The sequence below is a fragment of the Helianthus annuus genome, chromosome 8 (genome assembly GCF_002127325.2).
Source record: "Helianthus annuus cultivar XRQ/B chromosome 8, HanXRQr2.0-SUNRISE, whole genome shotgun sequence".
Classification (NCBI taxonomy): Eukaryota; Viridiplantae; Streptophyta; class Magnoliopsida; order Asterales; family Asteraceae; genus Helianthus; species Helianthus annuus.
Window position 1 is genome coordinate 3,854,520 of NC_035440.2, and position 27,751 is coordinate 3,882,270.

Genomic DNA, 27,751 nt, shown 5'->3' on the forward strand with positions numbered 1-27,751 from the left:
AAGTGTTATGTGTCTTATGTCCAAGGCTTGATGCAAAACTACTATCGATTCTGGGGTCTCACTAGAAGCAATCTCTCTATTCCTACGCGGTAGAGGTAAGACTGTCTACATCTTACCCTCCTCAGACCCCACCTTAGCTTTGCTATTGCTGGGATTTACTGAGTATGATGATGATGAAGTTTATGTTTTATTTAAGTCTCTAGTGATATATATGTTGGCTTATTTGACGTAACCAAAGGTTATCATAATAGTTTATAAATAGTCTTACTTGTATTGTTTGATAGAACTTATGATGTGATAATAAAGTTTTTGCACTTTAATTAGACGTAAACACCAGTTAAAACATATCTAGCCTTTTTTTAGCTTCCATTTTATGTGATACGCAGTGGATTGCAATCTCGTCATGCATCAAATTGAAACAAGTTATTATTCACTCATGCATGAAAAAATGTTACATAGAACGTATGCTAAAAATAGGTTTGGTAATCATATAAGTCGACCAATTTTGAAACTAGCACCCTTAAATGCTATATATAACTCGGAGCTATTTCATCCTCACCCAAGTATATACTTAGTTCTGAGAATATTGGGGTTCTAATAAATAAAAATACAACATTTGGGAATTGATTTGTTGAGGAACTAAGTAACCATAAAGAAAATATCGATGGCCTAGTAGGTGCCAGATATTTGTTCGGTATCACGGGCCCCTATTATAATCGATTAGTCAATTTGATTTGTGTTTTGTATGATAGCTAATACACTAAAATCGAAAAAAAACATAGAAAAATAGAAAAAAAAAAGTGTTTGTGGAGAACCAACCTTATTTTGGCCCATATAAAAATGTCGTTTCAACTCTATCTCATTTTAACCCATCTTGTATCCTCTACAAATAACATACCTTTTTTAGCTTATACACACAAAAGTATGCATAAAGGGGAGCAACAACCAACAAAAACGATATGAAACCTGGTAATGAACAAAATATAGAATGTGAAGTCTTACGAGATAATAAAGGAAAATTTATTACAACTTTTTTAGGCTGCAATGATGCTGGAGAAGCAAAACCAAACTTTAAATGGTAACAAAATGTGGGCAAATGTTTGAAATTTGAAACTGAGATTGATTACCAATGTTTCCATGAAATCTGTGTTTCAGAGGACTGTGAATCATATGTGATCTCAAATGTCTTGTTATCTTCATATTCTTCATCCCAACACTCTGAGTAATCGATTGGGTGTTCGTTTAAATCACCTATTTTACTTTTACTACGAACAAGTTCTACATTAAGACCAGCTACATACGTCTGAAATGTAATATTTTGAGTGTATGTAGGATTGAACCATGGGATGTGCCTCAATGAACTAAAGGGTACATAACCCACCCCTTCATACTTACATTGTTCCCAATCTTCATCAGACTCGTGAGAGTAATCCGTGCCCACGCCTTCAGAGTCATATGGTCCCAAATCGTTATTAAACTTCTCAGAGTGATCTTCACCAAACTTACGTTGTTCCCAATCTTCACCAAACTCTTCAGGGTGATCCATGGACATCTCCTGCTTAATAACTATGCGATACGTATCGGTATCGAAAAGGGTATCAGGAGCACGTAATGATAATAAAAATCCACTAAAGTCACTGTACCAGTTGTGTGGAAGTTGCAATGTGACAAAAAGTCTGGTATAAATGATTGATGGTTGAATATTGGGAGTTAACACACTCATAAAGCGATCTTTAACTGCATTTTCCTGCCATGTTTTCATTCCAATTATTAATTATTATGAATACTATTTTTTATATTGAAAGTTTAAAAAAAGATTGAAATTCAAAAAACAAGATAAGAGTTATACCTCAAGCATAGAAAGTAGTACCCTCTTATTCAGTTTCACCACTTTTACCACCCCCAAAAGTGAGACTTTCCACAACCATTTATAGTCTGTTAAATCTCTTTCAATTTCAAGTGAGGGACAATCGTTTGCATAGAGAACAGCTATGCTTGATGGGAGGTCTGGCAATTCTACAAGGTTTATGCAGTCTGACAAATTGAGGAGCTTGAGACCCGGGAGTTGTGAGATGCTGGAATGTAATCTTGAAAAGTTGTTAAGACTTAGGTCTAGTACCTGTAGGTTTAATGACTCACAAAATATATCAGATGGGATGTCTCCATCTCCCAAATTGCAATTGCTAAGATTGAGTTTCCTTAAAGAACGTGGAAACTGAGGTAGGTTCAGGCTGACCAACCGGTCTTGATGAAAAGATTGTAACCCCATACAACCACTGAGATTCAGGTCTTTCAAACTTTTTAAGAGATGAAAGCTGCCCTCTATCCTTTCCAGTTTGTGACAATCTCTTAAATTTAAGGGAACAAGGTTGGTACAAAATCGACCAGCTGACTGTGGGATTATTTCTATACCAGTATTAGACAGATCAAGGGTTACCAAGCTATTCATGTTCGACTGGATATCCGGAAACTGTTGAAGTTGAATGCAAGTAGAGAGAATAAGAGTCTCCAATTTTTTCATCTGTATGATGGGTGGAAAGCTTTTAAGGCTCTTACAGTAGCTCATGTTCACGAAAACAAGCCTTTTGTGATATCCAATTGATGGATGAATCTCTTCTAATCTATTACATTCTGATAAAATCAATCTCTCAAGACATGGAAGGCCGTCAAAATCTGGTGTCTTGATTAGGTTTGATGACATTGTAAGGTCAATAATTTTCAAATTTGGTAGACTCTGTTTCAAGAAAAGTAGGAAAGTGAAATAAATAATTAAGTATACAACAATTTCCTTTCACATTGGCATACTTGTTGCCCATGGACCATTGATATATCGATCATTAGGCAGGACATGAGTTGTTAATTTATACAAAAACTTAAACTAGCATATGATATAACATCTTAATATCTTATAACAACAACCTCTGTAACATGCAAAGTATATTCCAATTGCTTAAAACATCATATAGTCTAAAAGTCTCCTCGATGATCCTCGCCCAAAAAACCTCTGGCTCTGTAACTAAATGCATTTGGCATGCGTATAATGTTGACTATTCAGGAAATTGAAACTAAGCTAATTGACTCCTAATTTCGTAGAGAAAGCATGACATGTATTTTTGTTAATGTAATATCTATATAACAAACCTCTGTTTATAGAGATGTCAACCACCATCTGACAAACAACTAACTAAATGCAATTAACTCATTCGTAACTCTAATAACTAATTATGTTCATTTCACAGTTGCATTGCAATGGTTTCTGAAACTACAATATTTACCTACCTTACACCCTTCCCACAGTTGTTTTTGCTTGCTACATCTCAACATTAGACAACAAAGCTTTGTTGGCTGAAAATTTGATGGGAATGAAGATGCTGGATAATAATCCCACAATATCCATCGAAGGTTCTTCATGTTTGCAGCAACATCAAATAGACCTGGATGGCTAATTATATAATGTGGCAAATTAGCTAATACTTCATTTTCCTGTGTTAATTAATCAAAGGAACCAAACTGTGTCAGTAACGCTATAGACAAACGTCATTAGATGCACATATACAAAATATATTTTTGCAAAGTTAATTTAACCATTGAGGGTGCAGCTGCCCCCATATCACAGAGGTATTCAAAATCTTCCTCCTTCCAAATCCTGCTATACTTTTCAGGATTATTAGGGTGTTCCCCTCTAACAATGTAGTGTGCCATTTCTTCTATCAAGTCATGCATCTCAAATTTTCCTCCTTCTGTAACTTTAATGAGGGATTTTTGTTCCAACACCTTTAACCCTATAACTGGGTAAAAATTACAAGCATCAAACACCATCATTGCACGATCCATCGACAATAAGTAGTTATGTCTCATGAAACATGCAACATCTAAGAATAAGTCTTTTTGGTAGGGTTCAAGTCCATCATAACTTATTTTGAGTCTCTCCATGACCTTCTCTTCTGGGATGCTTTTTAACTTGGCCAAGGTACTCTTCCACTCATCCTTGTCTTTGTCATATAGAAAAGAACCTAGAACTTTGAGCGCTAACGGAAGCCCACCAGCATAAGAAACTACACGCAATGAAAGCTTCTCATAATCTTCAAGAGGTTTATCTTTGTGATATGCATGTCTATTGAAGAGCTTGATTGCTTCGTGATGTGATAACAAACTCACTTCATAAATATTTGTGTGAGCCCTGGAGGATAGCAAATGCTTATCTCTGGTAGTAATTATTATCCGGCTTCCCTCACCAAACCAATCATGGGATCCCGCTAACGCCTCAAGTTGCTCAAGATCATCAACATCATCGAGAACAACTAAAACCCTTTTGTGACATAGCCTTCTCTTTATCATGCTTCTTCCTTCTATCTCACTTCGTACAACCTCATTTGTTTTCAAAACAAGTGATAGAATTTTTTCTTGCAGCTTTTTCAAACCATGCTTGCTTGATTCCTCACGAATATTTTCAAGAAGACAACATGCTTCGAATAGGTGAGAGATCTCCATATAAGCAGCAGATGCGAGAGTAGTCTTACCACCACCCCCAACTCCCCATATTCCAACCATGCGCACACCACCCGACCCAATTTCCAACATTAATTTCAGATCACGTAAGCGGGTCTCCATTCCAATCAGGTCTTTATTATCGTTTGTATTTAGTGAAGAAAGCCTAGAAGAAATTGTACCAACAATGTCACTGATGCATTGTGCTTCATGGCTGCACGAAGGGTACATAAGGATAATTAGAAGTAGTTCCCACTCACTTATTCTTTTAAAATTACCAATTGTACAACTGAAATTGGATTTAAATTGCTAAATGTCAAGTATGAGATTTATTTAATTTCAGGTTAAAAAAGACGCAAAAAAAAAAAAAAAAAAAAAAAATTACCTGTTTTCATCAATCACCCATCCAGAAAGGTTGCCTGCCTTTTCCAGAGCGTTTCTCCATGATTCAACCTTTTGCTTATTTTTCCTCTCATGTTTGGATAATGCTTTTCCATATTTCCCCTTTTGATTTCTCACATCCGATGGATTCACGTGATAAAACACGGGCATCACGATTTGCTCGCTCGGATCCATGCACTCCATAATATGTGCAAGCTCGTCCAAGCACCAAGATGAATCTGCATAGTTTTGAGAGAATACAACAACGGCGATGCGTGATTCTTGGATAGCTTTCAAGAGGGCTGGACCGATTCGCTCACCCCGAGGAAGTGTTTCATCATCCTTGTATGTTTGGATTCCTTTTTGTACAAGATCCTTGTAGAGATGACCCACAAAGTTCCTACGAGTGTCTTCTCCTCTAAAACTTAGAAATACTTCATGCTTCAATGGGTGAGAAGATGAGGAGGATGAAGATGCCATTGATCTGTAGATCAGAATTTATTTGGAATTAGTATAAAAGCAAGAGTATGAACCACCCATTGAGTTGATCTCCCACTAAACTTTACTTTTTTTTTCGTTCCCAAAAGTGAAGCAGAATACTATTTTTTTTTTCAAAGAGTAATACTAATTGAAACAGTTAAAAAACTGATGATACTCAGATACTGCACCTGCTTTGCACGTCTTCTTCTTCGGAAGACATTGGGCTGTGTTGTTGACGGTGATCGGAGAGGCCTCTCATGAAGAAAACGGAAACGATGTAGTAGACGGTGACAGTGGTGGCGAATACAGTGAAGAAAGTAGTGGGAGAGAGTCCGGTGATGGCTTCTTTGAGAGTCTCCATGAGTTCAGCAGCCATTGTTGATGATGAGTGTTTTGATGGGTCTTGTTTCTCTGGTGGTTCAGAGTCTCCTAGTGTGTGTATGAGTAAATAAATACATATACACATTTAGGTAGGTAAAAACCTTATCCCTATCAAGTACTTTTACACAATATATATGTGGATGAAATTAGTCGAAGGTTCTTGGTATCCCTTATCTTTCTTTGACCTTGGTTGACCAACTATTATCATATCTCAAAATGCTCCTTAGTTTACTTTTATCACAAAAAGCTAGGGCCGTTCAAATCGCTCGCCCCTCGTCGCTCGCTCGACGCTTGTTTGGAAATTGCTCGGAAAATGCTCGTTCGATTTGACGCTCGGTTGTAAACGAGCCGCTCTGCTCGGATCGGTTTATAAACGAGCCAAGCATGAGCAAAGGTCCGTTCGGCTCGGTTCGGCTCGAATTATTATTTTTAATTAGTATATATATACATATACATATACGTATACATATATAAACATGTATATACACGAATATAAATTATACATATATACACACATTACAATACATATATACTTAAATATAAATTAAATTTATAGTTTTATATATACCACTCTATTAGATTTTGGTCCACTATATACAAATTTACAACTATATCTATACGTACTAGCACAACTACGTCAATAAAAAAATTAATATCAAATCTAAAAGTTAAACCCTAAACCGGTAAACGACAGACAACTCATCGCCTCAATGTTTCATGTAGTTACCCTAAGTCGATCGTCACCTGCTCTCAACGTAATTGTTCGTGCAATATGATCATTGCTTCGTCAGCGACAACATTGTTATTCATAAAAAAATATTATGCCATGAAATGTTCATGTTTTTAAAGACATGAAAACTTGAGACCAAAGATTGTCACTATCCTACTTAGCAAATTTATATCGGGCGACAGGGTTGTCCAAATCGCTCGAACTTCGCTCAACGCTCGCTCAGAATATTTACTGCTCGAAAAATGCTCGCTTGATTTGAGGCTCGGTTTTAAATGAGCCGCTCCGCTCGGTTCGGTTTATAAACGAGCCAAGCACGAGCAAAGGTCCACTCGGTTCGGCTCGGCTCGTGATCAGCCCTACAAAAAGCTTATCACATGTTTAAAAGTGAGTTGTTGACAAGCTAAGCTACTCACAAACCACTCCAGATCATCTAAAAATAAGGTTGTTTAATAATATAGTTCGAGCCGTGTCACGAGCCTGACTAAATTAAGTTTATTATTTATTTCATCTTTACTTTATATACTAAATAAATGTGTGTGTCATATATTTACATAAATATAACTTTTATTTATAAAACTAGTGAGTTATCACCCGCGCTCCGTGGTGGGTTCGGTATGTAGAAAAAAAAGTAAAACGCGAACTTAACGATAAACAAACCATATCGCAATGGTATATTTAAAAATCATGAAAAAGTTATGTCATTGTATACGAATACAAGTTATTCGAACAAAATTCACCCTAAAATATATATAAAGATAAATACGACGGTTGTGCATTACAAAGAGTCGGTATAAATGTAGATTAAAAACATGTCACAATGGTGTATCTAGAGATGAGTGTTGAGCTCTCATAAACTAAATGAGCTTGAGCTCAAGCTTAGATGGGCTCGGGTCATTTACCCCTAATTAAAACATAGTTGTAAATTGTAGGTTTAGACACAGGTAGGAGATGATGAAGACCGTGCGAAAGTTGTAGAGTGGTGGTGGTTGAGCGGCTGCGGTGGTCAACCACCACTCTGGTGGTGTTTTCTGGTGGTTGTTTCAAACTATGATATCAAATCTGACTTTGTATTTAATTGTTGTTATTAGAGTTACAATAAGTGTGTTATAGACACCATGTTATACTCTTAACCATACACTAACAACATATTACATTTGATCTAATATAATAGTATATCAAAGTCAGTTCAAAGTAAAATTACTATAAAATTAGAATACGGATTAAAAAAAATAATAATAACTAAATCTATTAAGATACTATAGTATTACCAAATCTTATATGTTATTGTGAATGGTGGTGTTTAGGGGTTACTTATCTGGTTTCAAACTTATCAAATTGTAAACCGAACTGAATTAGAATCATTAGAATCATTTAAAACCAAACTTAATCACATGTTCGCCTATTCGGTTTAAAATTGAAACCATAATTTTAGAATTCGAGTCGGTTTCAAACAAATAAATCGAAAATCAATTAATGGTTATTAAAGTTTGTTATTTATGGGGAGAATCAAATAAAAAGTTAATTTTTCCCAACTAGGATAACAAGGATCTTGACCTTTTATTTTCAAATCAACGGGTAAGATGAAAATAATGGTGTAAGAGTATTTTTGGAATATCCTATTTTTAAATGTTCAAAACTTTTTATACGACATTATTTTTAAAAAGAAAAAAATTGCACTATAAACTCGAGCCTTTTTTTATTTTTAACTTGAGTACCCTTTTGCTATGTAAAATATGTCAGCTAAAAAAACCCAAAAAATGTGTTGTATTTCTATGTTTTATAGCACTTTTGTGTTGAATTTTTTATGCGGATATTTGTGTTTAATTTTTTGTACTAGATTTTTTTATGCTACATTTTTTTGTGCTGGATTTTTTGTGTTTAATTTTTTGTACTAGATTCTTTGTGCTACATTTTCTATGCTTGCTTTTTTGTACTAGATTTTTTTTCCACTGATTTTTTGTAATAGATTTTTTGTGTTATATTTTTTTGAGAATACAAAAAGGTGAAACTTTGTGTTTTAGAATCAAAATGTCTTTCCATCCTACTTATTTGAGAAAACAAAAAGGTGAAAGATTATATTTTAGGAGCAAAATGTCCTTCCATCCAAAGTGTTTCTCCAATCCTTTTTATACTACTTAGACAAAACTCATTTTTTAATTAATCCTTCCCTTGTTATTTAGCCCAATTTTCTTTTATCCTAAATCCTAACCCAATCCAATAATAAATAATTGCAAAAGAATAAAATAACTATTGAGTTTACCGAATAACATTTTGATTTATTTTCAGTTTTGAACTTTTTAAAACTTGTTTATCAGTTTCACAAAAAAAAAAAATGAATTGTGAACACTCCTAGGGGTTGTGTCCCCATTCGTACGTCCATCACACTTATTGCCTAACAACGACTTTATCACAAAATGTGGATAAAATTAGGCGAGGGTCTTTGGATTCCTTTTATCTTTTCTTTGTTGACCGACTATTTTTATTATAAAACGCTCCCGTTATATAACTTAGTATTTATTTCTCAAATTATATTTAATTATTTGTATATTTTAACAGGTACATAAAAAGGTCACCACATGCTTAAAAGAAGGCATGTGAATTGTGAAAAGATCCGTGTGGTAAGTGGAGTAGCATTGACCGTTGGATCATGCATTGTGGCGGATGGTCGGACTAAATCATCTAAAACAAAACCTACAACTCTTAATGACTGCAAGGCGTGGCTAGGGGCGGGGTGGGAGCGGTGTGGGTAGAGTCATGGCGTGGAAGATGGTTGAGGTGGTGGGTCCCATGCTTCAACTAATAAAGCTCTTTCTTCTTCTTTTTTTTTTTTTTTTAACTTTTTGATATTTCGTGAAAGGGGTGAAACCATAGTAGATGTTATTGGAAGAAAGTCAAGGAGAATGAGGTTGTGATGTGTCGGTAAAATGACAACTACTTTATGACGTGGTAGTAATGTGAAGTGAAAAAGCGTGAACCCATAACAGATAGCGTTATAAAGGTGTAGCATTTGCTCGTTTAATAACTCTTTAACTTAATTTACAAAACTAAATAGATAAAATGACTAGGACATGCATGGTTGACATATTTAAAAATATAATAGTAAATTTATATATTAATGGTCATTTAGGGTACTGACACTAAGTAGTTATCTCCGTAAAATAATGTGAGTTTAAGCCACACAAACTAGATATTTTGTGAATTTTAGAGTATAAAATTGGTGTGTTCACCGTTTAAATAAAAAGAAGAAGAAATTTAATATACATATGTAATAAGTGTTGTCCCATCACACTTATTGTTTTCCCACAACTATCTTATCACCCATAAACTCACCTACAATTTATAAAAGCAAATGTGAAGGCAATTATGTACTAGCAAGGGAAGATTTCAACATTTCACACTCGGTACATCGATAGTTCTTTGTATTTTCTTGAAGATCACTTTTAAATTATATATTCCAAGTATAAAATAACGATCACGTTCAAAGTAACTTGAACCATAATAGCAGGTAATAACTTTAAACTTATAAAAAAACGACACAAATATATAAAAAACTGTTGGAAATTTTGTATAGGAAAATAACTTTTTCTTATTTTGAACTACAAATAAATATAATAAAATGAGAGGGTTTTATATATTTATTTGTGGGTTTGTGTTCTAGTTGGAAGGTCTTCGCAATGAACTAAACCACGTCCAAAACGGAGCTAAGATGAATGAGATATCGATGCTCAAAGTTTGGTGTTTGAAACTTGAATGTTGAAATATGTGGGAAAGTGGCATCTTGTCCCACATCGGATGAGAGATGGAACTTAAAGGGGTATTTAAGTAGGATCTCTCCATCCTTATTGTTTCATGGAAGCACTCACTAGTGTACTCGCGAAGAGTGCGGACCCTAACTCGCACCCGCGCTCGCACACGCGCGCGCGTGGCGTGGGCGATGAGGCGCAATGTGGCGCTTTGATGGCGCACTTTGCACTTCGCACGCGGTTGCGCGCATGGTGCATGGGCCTGATGTGACGTGCGCAGCGCACCAAAGTGAGCCAAAACGGCGCGACTGTGTGGCGTGCTCGTAGAGGCTCGCGCATGAGGGTGCAGACCGGCGTGCGCGCTTCCGGCTGCAGTTAATGCTAGTGCAGTTACATTCAGCATTTGAAACTGACGAAGTTAATGTGTTTGACTGAGAATTAAATGACGAATTAAAGTGCATTAAAGACGTTTAATGCAGTTTAATTCACCCATTTAATTAATTTTCAGTTTCTTCAAGACTTGCAACTATAAATAGGAGCATCATATTGAAGACCAAATACACCGATAACACACATCTCTGCAATCCCTCTCTACAACGATCTTCATCTTTCAAGAAGCAAGGTACACCTTCGGGTTGGAGTCAAGATCGGCAGTACAACTGCTTGCGGCTCTTGTATCCTGGAAACAAACGTGTTCTCCTGAGAGATACGAAATTTGTTTTAAGGGACCCGTGTTTAACACGATCCTCAGCCAAAGAACAGTTTTTCTATTCGGATTTCTGTTCTTGTTTGTCTACTCTTTTCAGTTGTAACTTGTATTGTATTTTCTGCTTTCCTTCAGTTGTAATTTCAAGTTAATAAAAGAATTTTATTTATTTTACACGAACGGATTCCTACAAAAACATAATGATTCAAACAAAAATTTTAAAATCTACAAGCTAAGCATCCAAAATCGAAAACCTAGTATCTCATTTTGTAGAATTCGATGAGGGGTCCAATGTCGTTTGAATGAATGAGTTCAATAGAAGTCCGTTTGATACACTTCCTACGACTTTATATTTTTAGCTATTTGATCCTAACCAATAATTTATAACATAAAATATTTATAACTTTTATGGTTTCACTTTTAAATCCATGACTGATATTTTTACTCACGAAGTAACATGCAATCTCAATCAAAACAATAACAAACACTAGTGTATTTGCGAACTGTGCGAACTGCGCGAACTAATCCTAGCCATAGGATGATGAAATACACTAGTGTATTTTACGATTTGATAATGAAATCCTAGCCATACATGTGTGTAAATCAATGGTCATGATTTCTTCACTCAGTTCGCAGATACACTAGTGTTCACTCTAGAACTCAACCCTATTGATATTTGCACAACGTTTTATATTGTTAATTACATTTTTGTATATTGTAATGAGAAATTAGTATAAAAGGTAAACCGAAAACGATATATGTGGTTTTGATAGATCAATAGAGTGAAATTTTATTAGGTGTGTAAACCAGCCGGGCCGGACCCGAGCCTGACTAGGCTCGAGCTCGGCTCGTCATGTTTATGTGAAGCTCGAGCTCGGCTCGAGCTATTTTGAGAACAACCTCAAACAAGCTAAAAGCTCGACTTGAGCTCGCCTTATTATCGCTTAAACGAGCCAAAGCTCGGCTCGCCAATGTTAACATCATTATTATTATATTATATATAAGAAAAAGTAAAATTTTGTTTGGGCTCGCCTAAACGAGCTTTGTATTTCAGGCTTGAGCTTCAGCTCGATAACTAAACGAGCTCTATTACAGGCTCGGCATGTTTGAGTTTTTAACCGAACCGATAACGAGCAGCTCTCAAGCTTCTGGACTTGTTTACACCCCTAAATTTTATGATATGGAGTGTAATTTGTATGGTTTAAAGTGGTATAAATTATGTAATTATCGTTGTAAATTGATAATGGCTATTCAGTAGTAGTTTGCTAGTGTGGTCTATGTTTTAATATAATCATTATGCCATTAAAAAGAGTAAATTATTCACTTGGCAATCCTCATGTGGTTTGGGTTAAAACCATACGTATCGTTCCCGGTTTAACAACCGAGCTAAAAGTATCCCCACAATCAACACCCACTTGTTGAAGGCGACCGTCACAAACTAATCGCGCCTTATAACGTTCTAATGACCCGTCAGATTTGAACTTGTGTTTAAATAACCACATGCTTCGGATAATGTGCATGTCAGGCAACCTCGGAGTTAATTCCCACGTCTCGTTCTTGATAAGAGCATGGTATTCGTCATTCATGGCTTTGAGCCATACCGGATTGGACAAGACATCAGTTGGGCTCTTGGGAAGAGGAACGATGGTGGAAGCATGAAGGTTTAGGCGGGCTTTAGGCTTGAGAATGCCGTCCATCGCGCGGGTGCGCATGGTACGGGTGTTTGTGGTGGACGGAGGTGGTGGAGTAGTGAGGTCAGGCTGCGGTTGCACGGGTGGGCTGGTATGGGCGGTGGGTGGTGAAGGTTGGGCTATGTGGTCAGGTTGGGCCGGAGCAGGTGAAGTGGGGGGGCTGAAATGGGAGGGTGGTAAGGGTGGGCTGGTTTGGGCCGATGTGGAGGGTGGTAACAGTTGGCTGGTTTGGGCCGATGTGGGGGTGAAGGAAGGGATTTGATTGGGCTGGTTGGGGACGGATGTATTGGGCTGAGTGAAAGGCTGGATGTGAGGCCAAAGGATGGGAGGGAAGGTGGTTAGGAAATCATAGTTTGGGGAAGGGTGGATCGTGTTGGCGAAAGGAAAGGTTGTTTCATCAAACGCCACGTGACGAGAGATGATAAGTTGTTTAGTGTGAAGGTTGAAACACCGGTAACCGCGATGGTTCGGTGGATACCCCAAGAAAACACAAGGGGTAGACCGTGGGTCAAGTTTATGAATGGTAGTGTTGGGGAAGAGGGGATAACATAGGCATCCAAAGACGCGCAAATGGTCATAGGATGGTATGCGTCGGTAGAGGGTTTCGGTGGGGGTGTTTTCGGTCAAGTGTTTAACGGGTAAGATATTTAGGAGGTAGGTAGCGGTTTCTAAGGCATAATGCCAAAAGGTATTTGGTAAAGAGGCGTGAGTGAGTAAAGTGCGAATCATGTTATTGATAGTCCGAATCATACGTTCGGCTTTACCGTTTTGGGAAGAGGTGTGAGGACATGAGTGTCGAAAAGAAATACCATGTGTAGCGAAAAATGTTTTGAATGAATGATTGACATACTCGGTACCGTTATCACACTGAAAGGTTTTGATTGGCCGTTCGAATTGGGTGGTTATTAATTTGTGAAAATGACAGAATGTGGTGTAGACTTGTGATTTATTTGACAGCGGGTAGGTCCATAAAAAAATTAGTGACATCATCAATGAACAAAATATAATATCTATGACCATTAGAGCTCAAAATTGGAGAAGTCCATAACTCACTATGAATTAAATCAAATGGATAAAAAATACGAGTAACAGAATTAGCAAAAGGCAAACGAGTGCTTTTTCCAAGTACACAAGATTGACAAATGTTTTTATTTAAACTGGAGAAAATAATAGACGAAGATGACTTGAGAGACTGTAAAGGAGCACGTCCAGGGTGGCCTAGACGTTGATGCCATAATGTAGAGGTGACAGCAGCAAAGGTGGTTGGGAAGGTGGTGGTTCCAGGTCCAAGCACGAGTGGGTAAAGTTCACCGCTGCTGTTGCACCGAAGGATAGGGATCCGGCTCCTGTAATCCTTCACAAGAAAACCAAAAGGGTCAAATTCGACAGACACAGAGTTGTCGGTAGTGAACCGACGAACAGAGATTAAATTTTTAAGCAGTTTGGGAGCATATAAAACATTTTTAAGAACAAGAGGAGGGAATGGGTTGGATAATGTTTTGGTGCCTTGTCCAAGTACCGGGATGGTGGAGCCATCACCGACGATAATTTGTTGTCCCATGCTATTATTAGAAAAAGAGTGAAAATTATCAGAGGTATTAGACATGTTACCTGTCGCCCCGGTATCCATAAAATATGTTGGCTCATTCTGGTTCAATGACATTGCATTAAGTGCCTGATCGATGTCCGTTGGAACATATGCCGCATGATGAGCCTGCGATGGTTTGGACCCTAAAATTCCTACCCCATTGTTGTTGGCTTGCCGAGAACTGGTGGTAGGATAGGGACATGGAGGCGAGGCCCACTGTGGAGAATACTGTTGTTGCGGCCCGTTAGCCGACCACCCATAAGGAGGTGGCGGCCAGTAGTTGTAAGGTGGGTATGGTTGGGGCCAATAGTTGAATTGTGAACGCCCTCTGCCGGAGCCATGCCGACCGCGACCACGACCACGCGACCGCCCACGACCGCGACCGCGGTCAGAAGATGAAGAGAAGTCCGCGGTATTGGCTGGGGCTGGGGTTGAAGGAGCCGGGCGGGTGGATGTTTGAAGGGCCGTGCCCGCGGCTTTGGCTGCATGAAGAGCCTGTTCCTGTTTGTGTGATTCAACGAGACATAGTTTGGAGCGGGCAGTGGCGAATGGCGGCAGTGGATCTTGACCTTGAAGCACGGTGCCGATGCCTTCATACTGTTCGGTGAGACCGGCAATGAGTTGTAGAACGAGGGCATCATTGTCAACGGGATTTCCGACGCTAGCTAACTGATCGGATAGCACTTTAAGCTCTTGACAGTAGGCCGAAACATTAGGAAAATTCTCTAGACGAGTGGTAGTGAATCGATGGCGAAGATGAAAAGTGCGAGCACTCTTGTTGTCTTGAAACAGGTTCTCAAGGGTAGTCCATGCATGGTAGGCGGTCGTACCAGGCTTGATGATAGTGTGTATGAGATCCTGAGAGATGGTTTCGTAAATCCATTGAAGGACAATGGAATCCAGGCGCTCCCAGGCTTCGTTGGCAGCAGAGGTTTCAACGGTTTTATCTTTATCTTTGTCGGTGGATGAGCTGGCGGCAGGTGGCGGGCGGGGTAGTAGATGATCGTAGACTTGAAAAGCCTTGCAGTGGAGTTTAAATAATTCCGACCATGTAGACCAATGGCCGGTTTCCATCTCTAGTGTGACGGGGATGGCGGTTTTAATGTTGGAGACCGTGACGGCCGGGTGGAGAGTTTTGGATTCCATAGCAAAGGAGTTTTAGAGGAGACAAGGGAGGGAGGAGGGTTTACAGCCGAGAAGAAAGAAACAGGGGAGGAGATCGGCGGCTGGGAAGAGAATTAGGGTTGTTTCTGGTCTCGTGATACCATGAAACAATAGGATCCTTTGATCCCTCTCCCTCTCTAGGGTTTCCATTATATAATAAACTATAATCCCATAATTTAGGGAAGCATACAAAGAATATGGAAACATTAATCAATACAATATAATCTATACAAATATGTTATCTATTAATAAACATGAATTTGAACATTGACCTGTGGTCTCATTTTACATCACTTAGCTTAAACTAGGGGTGTAAACGAGCCGAGCCGAACCCGAGCACAACTGGGCTCAAGCTCGGCTCGTCATGTTTTTATGAACTCGAGCTCGAGCTCGGTTCGGTTCGAGCATACTTATTTTAGCTCGAGCTCGGCTCGCAAGTAAAGCCCAAAGCTCGACCTCGGCTTGGGCTATTTTGAGAACAACCTCAAACGAGCTAAAAGCTTGGCTCGAGCATGCTTCAATATTGCTTGAACGAGCCAAAGCTCGGCTCGAGCTCGACTCGCCAATGTTATCATCATTATTAATATATTATATAAAAAATAAATAAATTTTTGTTTGGGCTCGTTTAGGCTCGCGAGCCTAAACGAGATTTGTGTTCAAAGCTCGAGCTCGGGCTCGATAACTAAACGAGCTCTAATTCATGCTCGAGCTCGGGCTCGGGCTCGTTAAAGCTCAGCTCGTTTGAGCTTTTACCCGAGCCGATAACGAGTAGCTCTCGAGCCTCTGGGCTTGTTTACACCCCTAGCTTAAACATATTTTTAACGAGTAGCTCTCGAGCCTCCATATCTACCCTCATGATTTTTAAACGATGATAACTTTTCATATGTTAACATATTTTTAACAAAATTACACAATAAGAAGGAGCATTTTAATCCCTTTTGTTTGAGTATGATATTGCTATATATTTTTACTTTAAAAATTAACATGTTCGTGATTACCCGTGTTCTCTATTGCATCGCGCGAGCATTATTTTAGTGAGGTCCAACACGCATACTCTTAACACAACCCCAACCACGTCATCAGTTGTTGTAAATGAACTTCATGAATCTTTAACCAATGTTAAATTAAAAATTATACTAAAAGGTAACTGAATATGAAGGTTTTAAACATCTAGTTTTCTATACGAAATCATAGCTACGTCATTCTGTTAAAGAATCCATAGAACAATTTTTCTCTAATCAAATTCCAAATTGTTCTATTTTAAGAATTGGTTTCTCAAAATTATTTCACCTATGTATATATGAATAGAAAGTCAATTTAATCGAAAAACAAAGACAACCGAATGAAAAATGAAAATAATTTTAAAATTTTCGTTAAATGGTTTGGTCGAACAAAAAGTTAAATCATCGTTTGATAACCAATATTACCAATAAATTATGGTCTTCAAATAACAACAATCAAACCAAACCAACTCATACTCACCCTACTTAAAAATATGCAACGCTAGGTAATAAATGGTGTTACAAAAATCCAACAAGTGATCTAACTTCGTTACTAAATCATCAATTATCCATCTATGGTTCTTGCCCATTAATCAAGTTTTAACTAGTTTTTCTTAATCCACAACCATCTATCACCAAAGTTACCCTAACATACAAATCCACTAACTCCATCTTTACTAAAAAAATTTCAAATGTTAAGAATCTTCTCCATATCTACTACATAAATGTAATTACTGGCACTTTTTTTTTATAGATTTCAAGCCTTGTCTCAATCGGCTTATGTACCCGACACACTTCACAGTCCTTGTTAAGTCTTCTGGTAAATTACTTTTTATTTTATACTTTTAATCGTAATTAAGTTTAAGCTATTAGTTAATTTGACCGAAATATTAATTTCGTTTATGTTTTATTTTACGGCCCGCTTGCGGTATGCGCATATAATGTATATATGTGTGGGCCATGGGGGGCAAAAGTGAAAGTGCACTAATTTTAACGTTATTTTACTAATTTCGTGAAAATAACGTTAAAAGCTGAGGATGGTTAATCATGCATCATGTGGTGGCGTTGATAGCTAAAAGACAAAAGGGTACATGCACTAATCGAGTAATCGGTCTTTGTCTTGATTGCTAAGCGTTATGTGTCTTATGTCCGAGGCTTGATGCAAAACTACTATCGAGTTGGGGGTCTCACTAGAAGCAGTATCTCTATTCCTACGCGGTAGAGGTAAGGCTGTCTACATCTTACCCTCCTCAGACCCTACCTTAGCTTTGCTATTGGTGGGATTTACTGAGTATGATGATGATGTTTATGTTTTACTTAAGTCTCTAGTGAAATATATGTTGGCTTATTTGACGTAACCGAAGGTTGTCATAATAGTTTATAAATAGTCTTATTTGTATTGTTTGATAGAACTTATGATGTGATAATAAAGTTTTTGCACTTTAATTATACGTAAACACTAGTTAAAACATATCTAGCCTTTTTTTAGCTTCCATTTTATGTGATACGCAGTGGATTGCAATCTCGTCATGCATCAACTTGAAACAAGTTATTATTTACTCATGCATGAAAAATGTTACATAGAACGTATTCTAAAAATAGGTTTGGTAATCATATAAGTCGACCAATTTCGAAACTAGCACCCTTAAATGCTATATATAACTAGGAGTTATTTCATCCTCACCCAAGTATATACTTAGTTATGAGAATATTGGGTTTCTAATAAATAAAAATACAACATTTGGGAATTGATTTGTTGAGGAAATAAGTAACCGTAAAGAAAATATCGATGGCCTGGTAGGTGCCAGATATTTGTTCAGTTCCTTTTGTAACCGATTAGTCAATTTGATTTGTGTTTTGTTATCAATATTATTGTAACAATAATGTTTTTGTATGATAGCCAATACACTAAAATCGAAAAAAACATAGAAAAATAGAAAAAAAAAGTGTTTGTGGAGAACCAACCTTATTTTGACCCGTATAAAAATGTCGTTTCAACTCTATCTCATTTTAACCCATTTTGTATCCTCTACAAATAACATACCTTTTTAGCTTATACGCACGAAAGTATGCATAAAGGGGAGCAACAACCAACAAAAACGATATGAAACCTGGTAATGAACAAAATATAGAATGTGAAGTCTTACGAGATAATAAAGGAAAATTTATTACAACTTTTTTTAGGCTGCAATGATGCTGGAGAAGCAAAACCAAACTTTAAATGGTAACAAAATGTTGGCAAATGTTTGAAATTTGAAACTGAGATCGATTACCAATGTTTCCATGAAATCTGTGTTTCAGAGGACTGTGAATCATATGTGATCTCAAATGTCTTGTCATCTTCAAATTCTTCATCCCAACACTCTGAGTAATCGATTGGGTGTTCGTTTAAATCACCTATTTTACTTTTACTACGAACAAGTTCTACATTAAGACCCGGGTTATCTTCATATATATCTTTAGCCTGAAATGAAATATTTTGAGTGTATGTAGGATTGAACCATGGGATGTGCCTCAATGAACTAAAGGGTACATAACCCACCCTTTCATAGTTACGTTGTTCCCAATCTTCATCAGACTCGTGAGAGTAATCCGTGCCCACGCTTTCAGAGTCATATGGTCCCAAATCGTTATTAAACTTCTCAGAGTGATCTTCACCAAACTTACACTGTTCCCAATCTTCATCAGACTTTTCAGAGTGATCCGTGGACATCTTCTGCTTAATTACTATGCGATACGAATAGTAATAGTAATCAGGAGCGCGTAATGATAATAAAAATCCACTAAAGTCACTGTACCAGTTGTGTGGAAGTTGCAATGTGACAAGTTTGGTATAAATGCTTGATGGTTCAACCGCGGGAAGTGAGACACTCATAAAGCGATCTTTAACTGCATTTTCCTGCCATGTTTTCATTCCAGTTATTATGAATACTATTTTTATATTGAAAGTTTAGAAAAAAGATTGAAATTCAAAAAACAAGATAAGAGTTATACCTCAAGCATAGAAAGTAGTACCCTGTTATTCAGTTTCACCACCCCCAAAAGTGAGACTTTCCACAACCATTTATAGTATGATAAATCTCTTACAATTTCAAGTGAGTCACAACCATCTGCTCTGAGAATAGCTATGCTTGATGGGAGGTCTGGCAATTCTACAAGGTTTATGCAGCCTGACAAATTGAGGAGCTTGAGACCCGGGAGTTGTGAGATGCTGGAATGTAATCTTGAAAAGTTGTTACGACTTAGGTCTAGTACCTGTAGGTTTAATGACTCACAAAATATATCAGATGGGATGTCTCCATCTCCCAATTCGCACAAACTAAGATCCAACTCCCTTAATGAACGTGGAAACTGAGGTAGCTTGAGGCTCACCAACCGGTCTTGATGAAAAGATTGTAACCCCATACAACCACTGAGATCCAGGTCTTTCAAACTTTTTAAGAGAAGAAAGCTGTCCTCTATCCTTTTCAGTTTGTGACAATGAGATAAATTAAAAGAAACAAGGTTGGTACAAAATCGTGCAACTGAGGGTGGGATTATTTCTATACCAGAACAACTCAAATCAAGGGTTACCAAGCTATCCATGTTCGACTGGATATCCGGAAACTGTTGAAGTTGTTTGCAATCATAGAATTTAAGAGTCTCCAGCTTTTTCATGTGTATGATGGGTGGAAAGCTTTTAAGTGCTGTACACCACATCATGTCCACGAAAACAAGCCTTTTGTGATATCCAATTGATGGATGAATCTCTTCTAAACTCTTACAACCGAATAAAATCAATCTTTCAAGACATGGAAGGCCTTCAAAATCTGGTGTCGTGATTAGTTTCTCTGAACCATAGAGATCAAGAACTTTCAAATTTGGTAGACTCTGTTTCAAGAAAAGTAAGAAAAGTCAAATAAATAATTAAGTATACAACAATTTCCTTTCACATTGGCATATAACAATCATTAGGCAGGACAGGAGTTGTTAATTTATAGACAAACTTATACTAGCATATTATAATAACAACCTCTGTTCTTCTGTAACATGCAAAGTATATTCCAATTGCTTAAAACATCATATAGTCTAAAAGTCTCCTCGATCCTCGCCCAAAAATCTACGCTCAGAATATTGTTATATTATAGACAACTTGTAATTGTACTATTAAATTTATTATTACCTCTGGCAATATCATCAAAAGTTTCTTTAAATCATTTGGCATTCGTGTAATGTTGACTATACAGGAAACTAACTGAAACTAAGCTAATTTGTCTTTAATCTACAGAGACAGTATGATATGTATTTCTCTTAATGAAGTATGCAATATATATATACACCTCTGTTTGTAGATGTGTAACAAACTCAAAACAACAACTAACTAACTAAATGCAAATGAAGGGTTACCAAACTAACCATGTTCGACTGGATATCCGGAAATTGTTGAAGTTCATGACACTCAGAGAGAATAAGAGTCTCCAACATTTGCATCTGTATGATGGGTGGAAAGCTTTTAAGTCCTGAACACCCTTCCATGTTCACGTAAACAAGCCTTTTGTGATATCCAATTGATGGATGAATCTCTTCTAAACTCTCACAACCCTCTAAAATCAATCTCTCAAGACATGGAAGGCCTTCAAAATCTGGTGTCCTGATTAGGTTCTCTGAATAAGTAAGATCAAGAATTTTCAAATTTGGTAGATGCTGTTTCAAGACAAGTAGCAAAAGTCAGATAAATCGGCAAGTATACAACAATTTCCTTTCACATTGGCATACTTCTTGCCCATGGATCATTAGGAAGGAGCTCTTAATTTATACCCAAACTTTACCATCTTAATATCTCAAAATAACAGCCTCTTTAACATGCATAGTAAATTCCAATTGCATAAAACATCATATCATTTTTACATCATATAGTCTAAAAGTCTCCTCGATCCTTGCCCAAAAATCTACGCTCAGAATATTGTTATATTATACACAACTTGTAATATTAAATTTATTACCTCTGGCAATATCATCAAAAGTTTCCTTAAAGCATTTGGCATTTCCTGTAATGTTGACTGACTATTCAGGAAAATCGAAACTAAGCTAATCGACTCCTAATTTCGTAGAGAAAGCATGACATGTATTTTTGTTATATAAACCTCTGTTTATAGAGATGTCTAAGACTCAATAACCACAATCTAACAAACAACTAACTAAATGCAATTAACTCATTAGTATGTTCATTTTGTGATTCATTTCACAGTTTTATTGCATTGATTTGTGAAACAACAATACTCATCTACCTTATACCCATGCCAGAGTTCTTTTTGTTGGCTCCCATATAACTCTAGATAACCAAGCTCTTTTGGCTGAAAATTTGATGGGAATGAAGATGCTGGATAGTGATACAAACGAATCCACCGAAGTTTCTTCATTTTTGCAACAACATTAGATAGACATGGAAGGCTGTAAAGTAACACTTCAGTTTCCTGTGTTAATTATTCAAGGGAACCAAATTGTGTCAGTAACGTTACACACAAGGGTCATTAGATGTGTATGTATATGAAATATTTTATTGTAAAATTAATTTAACCATTGGCGGTGGATCTGCCCCCAAGTCACAGAGGTATGCTAAATCTTCCTTCTTCAAAATCCTGGTATGCTTTTCAGGATTATTAGGGTGTTCCCCTCTAACAATGCAGTGGGCCATTTCTTCTATCAAGTCATGCATCTCAAATTCATCATCTGAATTAACCTTTATGAGAGACTTTTGTACCAACACCGTTATCCCTATACCAGGGTGTAAATCACAAGCATCAAGCACCTCCATTGCCACATCTTTATACCCTCCCTTAAAGCAACATGCAATATCTAAGAATAACACTTTCTCAGCAGCTGTAAGTCCATCATAACTTATTTTGAGTCTCTTTATGACCTCATCATCTGGGATATCTTTTAACCTGGCCAAGGCACACTTCCACTCATCCTTGTTTTTATCATATAGAAAAGAACAAAGAACTTCAAGTGCCAAAGGGAGCCCACCAGCATAAGAAACTACCTCTTCTGAAAGCATCTCGTAATCTTCTATAGGTTTATCTTTCCGATATGCATGTCTCCTAAAGAGCTCCATAGCCTCATCATGTGATAACAAGCTCACTTCATATACTTCGTCTGCATGGCGGGTTAGCAAATGCTCATCCCTAGTTGTAATTATTATCCTGCTCCCTTCACCAAACCAATCATGCGCTCCGGCTAACTTCTCTAGTTGCTTAACATCATCAACATCATCAAGAACAACTAAAACCCTTTTACTACGTAGCTTTCTTTCTATCATGCTTCTTCCTTCTAACTCACTCCCTACCACAATGTCTTTTGTTTTCAAAACAATTGAGAGAATTTTTTCTTGCAACTTTTCCAAACCATGCTTGTTTGATTCCTCACGGATATTTTGAAGAAGGCAGTGAGCTTCAAATTGGTGAGAGAGTTCGGCATAAGCAGCAGATGCAAGAGTAGTCTTACCGCCACCTCCAACCCCCCATATCCCGACAATGCGTACACCGTCTGACCCAATGTTCAACTTTGATTTTAGATCTCGCAAGCGTGCCTCTATTCCAACGAGGTTTTTATTGACGTTTGTAGTTAGTGTAGGCAACCGCTTAGAAATTGTATCAACAATTTCTTTGATGCATTTTGCTTCATAACTGCACAATGGATAAATTATATATATTAATACAAACTTGTGATGAATAGTAACTAGAGATTTTTTAATATTTATTATTGTTTTTTAGTAATAGTTTATCTAATATTTATTTGATTTTTTATTAATAAATAGTAATTGGTAACTATTTTTATTTGGCAATTGTGATGATAGTAACTGATTTCTTTTTTAAAGTTGTTTTTTTTAATATTTTATCTATTATTCATTTGATATTTTTAGTAATAAAATTCTTAGGCATTTGTTTTTTTTATTTTTTATTCGTAGCATTTTATTTAGCTGTCAATTTGAATTTTTATAATAACTTAGGTGCGTTAACTTTTATTACAAGTGTTTTAAATCTGCATCTATGTTTATTAATTTTTTTAACATTCCAAGTTATTTGTCTGTGTATGGTGATGGTATGTTAAGCGGGCATTGGATCAGTATTGATTTGGTTCGTTAAAGTACCGGTACGTTTCATGCACTCAGTATAGAAATCAACACGTGTTTTACATCAACTAAAAACAATAATAATGGACACCAGTATCCATACCGATGTTGTTTGAATGGTATAGCTCGATTCGAATTGTCACGATACTGGTACCGTTATTCAATTAACGTCACAGACAGAATTGTATAAATGAAAAACTATTGAAACTGGAAACTATAAAAATGAGTATGTGTATAGATACCGATGTTGTTTGGTACAACAAGACAGGAGTATAATGTTAGTTTATCGAAAGTAAAAACAATAAAAATAAATACCGATAATGAACAAACGTTGTTCGTGCGGTTTCAATTCGGTTCACTAAGGTGGCGACATGATATCTGTTATCAACCAGGAAACCATAAAATTATTACATACTGGTACCGATATTGTCCAGCTTGGTACGATATGGTAGCGATATGATCTTAGTTTATCGAAAACGAAAACAATTAAAATAAATACCGGTACCGATACAAATGTTGTTCAGTCGATTTCGGTTTGGTTTGGTACGATAGCGGCACAATAGTTGTTTTCAATAAAGTTTATATGACAATCTTGAAATAAACATAGAACGCAAACCAAGTGAATCTATATCAACTAAACAACATTTGTACCAATATCGATATTCGTTTTTGTTGTTTTCAATTGATGTAAGGTTTTCTCTTTTGATTACTATAGTGAGTGTCGGTATCGTAACGAATCGAACATATATCAACCAAATTCCCGCCGCGAAGTGCCTATGAAAATCACTAGTAAGGATAATTAGAATTTAGAACACGCTCCCACTCACTTTATAGTCTCGTGGCTAATTCAGAATGTACTAGTAACCACTTGGCACCATGAATTAAACACTTTCTTATAAATAATACAAATTATTAATTAGTTAAATACGTAATATATATGGTTTAAAAAAAGGAAAATATGTAATTGATTTAAGAGTTGGGTAAATATGTAATAAGGTCTATTAATAAGGGGTTATATGTAAATGTCCCTTAACTATAAATTGGATTGAGTTAGTGTGGTGGATCAATACCGCAATAAAATAGAAACTTTTGTATAAAAATTGTAAGACATTTAGATTTTGTAAAATATAGCAATACCACCGGGACCAAAACCACAATGTTAAAAATTAAACTATAACAATAGTAACTATATTTTAATTAAACACGCCTACTAACTTATTTGACCAGCTTTATTCTTATCTGTCAAATTTGCTCATTTGACTTGTCAAACAATAAAAGCAAAACTTACATAGACTCATTAGGCTTCTGGGAACCGTCCCCGGATAGTTCCGGAACGGCGCCGACCCCAACACCGTCCCCCCTGCTACGTCTTTGGCGTCAAGTATGGGACGTTGGGGATGATCCACAAGAAGACAAAAATCTACCCTTTCCCTCTCACACACATCTATACATACAATATATACATATACATTTTAGGTCCATCCTCCCATTTTCATACCTCCATCCTCTTTGCCGGTTTGCCCCATCCTCGTGCCTAGCCTACGTGGCGGACCATCCTCCAAGGGAGGATCATCACCATACCGTGTAGCCTTATAGAATGCAAAATATCTTAAGCATAAAAAAGAGAGAAAATTACCTGTTTTCATTGATGACCCATCCAGATAGGTTGCCTGCCTTTTTGAGGGCTTCTCTCCATGATTCAACTTTGTGCTTATTTTCCCTCTTATGTTTGGAAAATGCTTTTCTGTATTTCCCATTTTGATTTCTCACATCCGATGGATCTACAAAATAAAATATGGGCTCAACAATTTGCCCTCTCGTGTCCATGCACTCCATAATATGTTGAAGCTCGTCCAAGCACCAAGATGAGTCCGCATAGTTTTCCGAGAATACAATAACAGCTATCCGTGATTCCTGGATCGCCTTCAAGAGGGCAGGACGGATTGACTCACCCCGAGGAAGTGTTTCATCATCCTTGTATGTGTGGATTCCTTGTTGTACAAGATCCTTGTAGAGATGATCCACAAAGTTCCTGCGGGTGTCTTCTCCTCTAAAACTCAGAAAGACCTCATGATGAATCGACTGAGAAGAGGAGGATGAAGAATCAGCTATTGATCTGTAACTCGAATTTGTTGGGAAAGAAAGCAGTGGAACTTAATTAGGTCAAAGAAAGAAACAGAGAGGTGGTATAACACTAAATTTAACAATTTCCCCAAAAGTGAAGCATGAATGCTATATTAATTTTTCAAAAAGGAATAGATAAGCAATACTAAATCAAACCCTAAAAGATCGAGGATAGAAACACCTGTCTTGTTCGGAAGACATTGGGCTGTGTTGTTGACGGTGATCGGAGGAGCCTCTCATGAAGAAAACGGAAACGATGTAGTAGACGGCGATACCGGCGGCGAGAACAGTGAAGAAAGTAGTGGGAGAGAGTCCGGTGTAGGCGGTTATAGCTTCTTTCAGAGTCTCCATGAGTTCAGCAGCCATTGTTGATGATGAGTGTTTTGAGATGGTCTTGTTTCTCTGGTTCAGAGTCTCCGTGTGTGTGTGTGTAATGTGTATGTGAGTAAATACATATAAAGATATTATTATGTTTAGGTAGGTACAACTACTTTGTGTCTTTTACACATCATTTCGATTAAATAAGTCGCAAGGTTTTTATTTTTTTTGAACGGCCAAAGTCGGAAGGTTCTTGGAAATGGACCCTTTATTTTTCTTCAACTTTTTTGACCAACTATTATTATATCTCAAAATGCTCCTTGTTTAACTTTTATCACAAAAAAGCTTATCACTTGTTTAAAACTAGAGTTGTAGACAAGCTAGACTACTCGCGAGCTATTCAAGATCACCTAAAAAGTAAGGTTGTTTAGTATATGAGCACAAGCCTGATTTCACTTATGGAGCGAGCTCCAGCCGTCTTGCAGGTTTAGCAAGTTTAGATGAGCCTATTATTTATTTCACTTTTACTTAATATACTAAACTAGCAAGATTATCCACGTTACGCTACGAGGTTTCAATCGATATCTATTTTGGTTCAGTATAGCAACAAAAAAACATATTCAAAAGAATATCTACACATGTTTTACCTCCACTGAAAACCATAAAAATAATTTTAAAAGTAGTGATGGAGGATCCACTGAACAAAACGGAAACGATGTAGTAGATGGTGACACCGACAATGAGTACAGTGAAGAAAGTAGTGGGAGAGAGTCCGATGAAGGCGGTTATGGTTTCTTTGAGAGTCTCCAACAATTTTAATTAACAAACACACACACACATATATATATATACATATACTATACTAGGGTTATAGATCCGCATATTACACAAGTTGAATAAAGGAAATTTCTCTTGTAAGTAAAAAATTGGAAAATATGACATAAAAATGCTTAAAATCATCCACAAACAGGAAAATGTCAAGTTCTTTGTTTGAAATTTAAAAGAAAACATAATAATTTACAACTTTACACAATTTAAAACACAAAGAATTCTTGCTAATTACCAATGAATACATAAGTTAAGATTTACCATTTACACAAATTAAATTATTGATAATTCAAAATGAAAAACTGCACATGAGGAAACTGCTAAATTGCTAAATTTTAAACATTAGTTTGAGTGCAAATTTCATTAACGGCTTTCACTTTGATATCATTTTTTGCAAGGAAAGTTTTGGTTTATTTTATATATCAACATACATAGTTAAATCTAACTCTAGTATACAAAATTTGGTACTCAAAGCGGGAATACCAAAATTAACCTCGGTACCCGTTATTACTAAATAACAAAAGCCCCTAACTTGAGTATCTGTACTGATGTATTTTGGTCGGTAAAGTAGACATATTAACTAGGGGCATGTTTGGCTAAGCTTTTTGAAACAACTTATTGACTTATTGGCTTTTTGAAAAGTCATAAGCTCCAAAATGATGTTTGCCAGTAAGGGTGTATGTGAGGGGAAAAAACCAATAAGTCAATAAGTCACTCCATACTGACTTTTTCAAAAAGTTAATAAGTTGTTTCAAAAATCTTAGCCAAACATGCCCTAGGTCTAGATACTAGACCCATCCCTAGTTAACATGGCTATTCCACCTATGGTAAAATTTTGAAAATATAAAGTTCTAATCGCCGCATGTCATTATTTGAGGCTAAAGTTTTCCTCATGTCGCCAAATTTTCACTAAGACGCTACCTTTTTTCTTATGAATAGTAAATTTTATTCACATATCAAAATCTCATCTAAGAGTCAAATTTTCTTTTGGTTGAATGGTTGGTCTATTTTGGCGAT

General features: G+C 36.7%; 2 protein-coding genes across 6 annotated transcripts; both read right to left on the reverse strand.

Annotated features, from left to right (window-relative positions):
- Positions 1-1,006: 1,006 nt before the first annotated feature.
- On the reverse strand, positions 1,007-5,800 carry LOC110871800 (TMV resistance protein N-like). The gene is made up of 6 exons (XM_022120535.2): positions 5,538-5,800; positions 4,874-5,353; positions 3,586-4,702; positions 3,280-3,483; positions 1,850-2,734; positions 1,007-1,747 (listed from the first exon to the last, which is right to left on the reverse strand). The coding sequence occupies exons 1-6, from the start codon at positions 5,723-5,725 to the stop codon at positions 1,124-1,126; spliced, it is 3,498 nt and encodes a 1,165-aa protein (XP_021976227.1). The 5' UTR covers positions 5,726-5,800; the 3' UTR covers positions 1,007-1,123.
- LOC110871799 (disease resistance protein RPV1-like) lies at positions 1,451-26,380 on the reverse strand. Of its 5 annotated transcripts, none has more exons than XM_035976356.1 (9): positions 25,770-26,364; positions 25,101-25,580; positions 21,911-23,018; positions 21,621-21,806; positions 21,336-21,380; positions 20,749-21,036; positions 19,348-20,223; positions 19,152-19,252; positions 1,451-1,566 (listed from the first exon to the last, which is right to left on the reverse strand). In XM_035976356.1, the coding sequence occupies exons 1-9, from the start codon at positions 25,952-25,954 to the stop codon at positions 1,560-1,562; spliced, it is 3,276 nt and encodes a 1,091-aa protein (XP_035832249.1). In that variant the 5' UTR covers positions 25,955-26,364; the 3' UTR covers positions 1,451-1,559. The 5 variants fall into 5 exon arrangements, with proteins under 5 accessions (XP_035832249.1, XP_035832250.1, XP_035832248.1 ...); XM_035976357.1 differs by lacking the exon at positions 1,451-1,566 and adding an exon at positions 18,461-19,080; XM_035976355.1 differs by lacking the exon at positions 1,451-1,566 and having other exon boundaries at positions 18,461-19,252; positions 25,101-25,546; positions 25,770-26,380.
- Positions 26,381-27,751: the final 1,371 nt, after the last annotated feature.

What these genes read in the sequence shown, in the direction of transcription:
- LOC110871800 (XM_022120535.2), bottom strand. Translation starts at nt 5,725, where the DNA reads ATGGCTGCTGAACTCATGGAGACTCTCAAAGAAGCCATCACCGGACTC. An exon ending in TGGGTGATTGATGAAAACAG is followed by an intron (nt 4,703 to 4,873) that starts GTAATTTTTTTT and finishes CCCTTCGTGCAG; the next exon opens with CCATGAAGCACAATGCATCA. An exon ending in GGGCAGCTGCACCCTCAATG is followed by an intron (nt 3,484 to 3,585) that starts GTTAAATTAACT and finishes TAATTAACACAG; the next exon opens with GAAAATGAAGTATTAGCTAA.
- LOC110871799 (XM_035976354.1), bottom strand. Translation starts at nt 25,954, where the DNA reads ATGGCTGCTGAACTCATGGAGACTCTGAAAGAAGCTATAACCGCCTAC. An exon ending in AACTCTGGCATGGGTATAAG is followed by an intron (nt 21,381 to 21,620) that starts GTAGATGAGTAT and finishes TCAACATTACAG; the next exon opens with GAAATGCCAAATGCTTTAAG. An exon ending in TACTACTTTCTATGCTTGAG is followed by an intron (nt 19,253 to 19,347) that starts GTATAACTCTTA and finishes AAAACATGGCAG; the next exon opens with GAAAATGCAGTTAAAGATCG.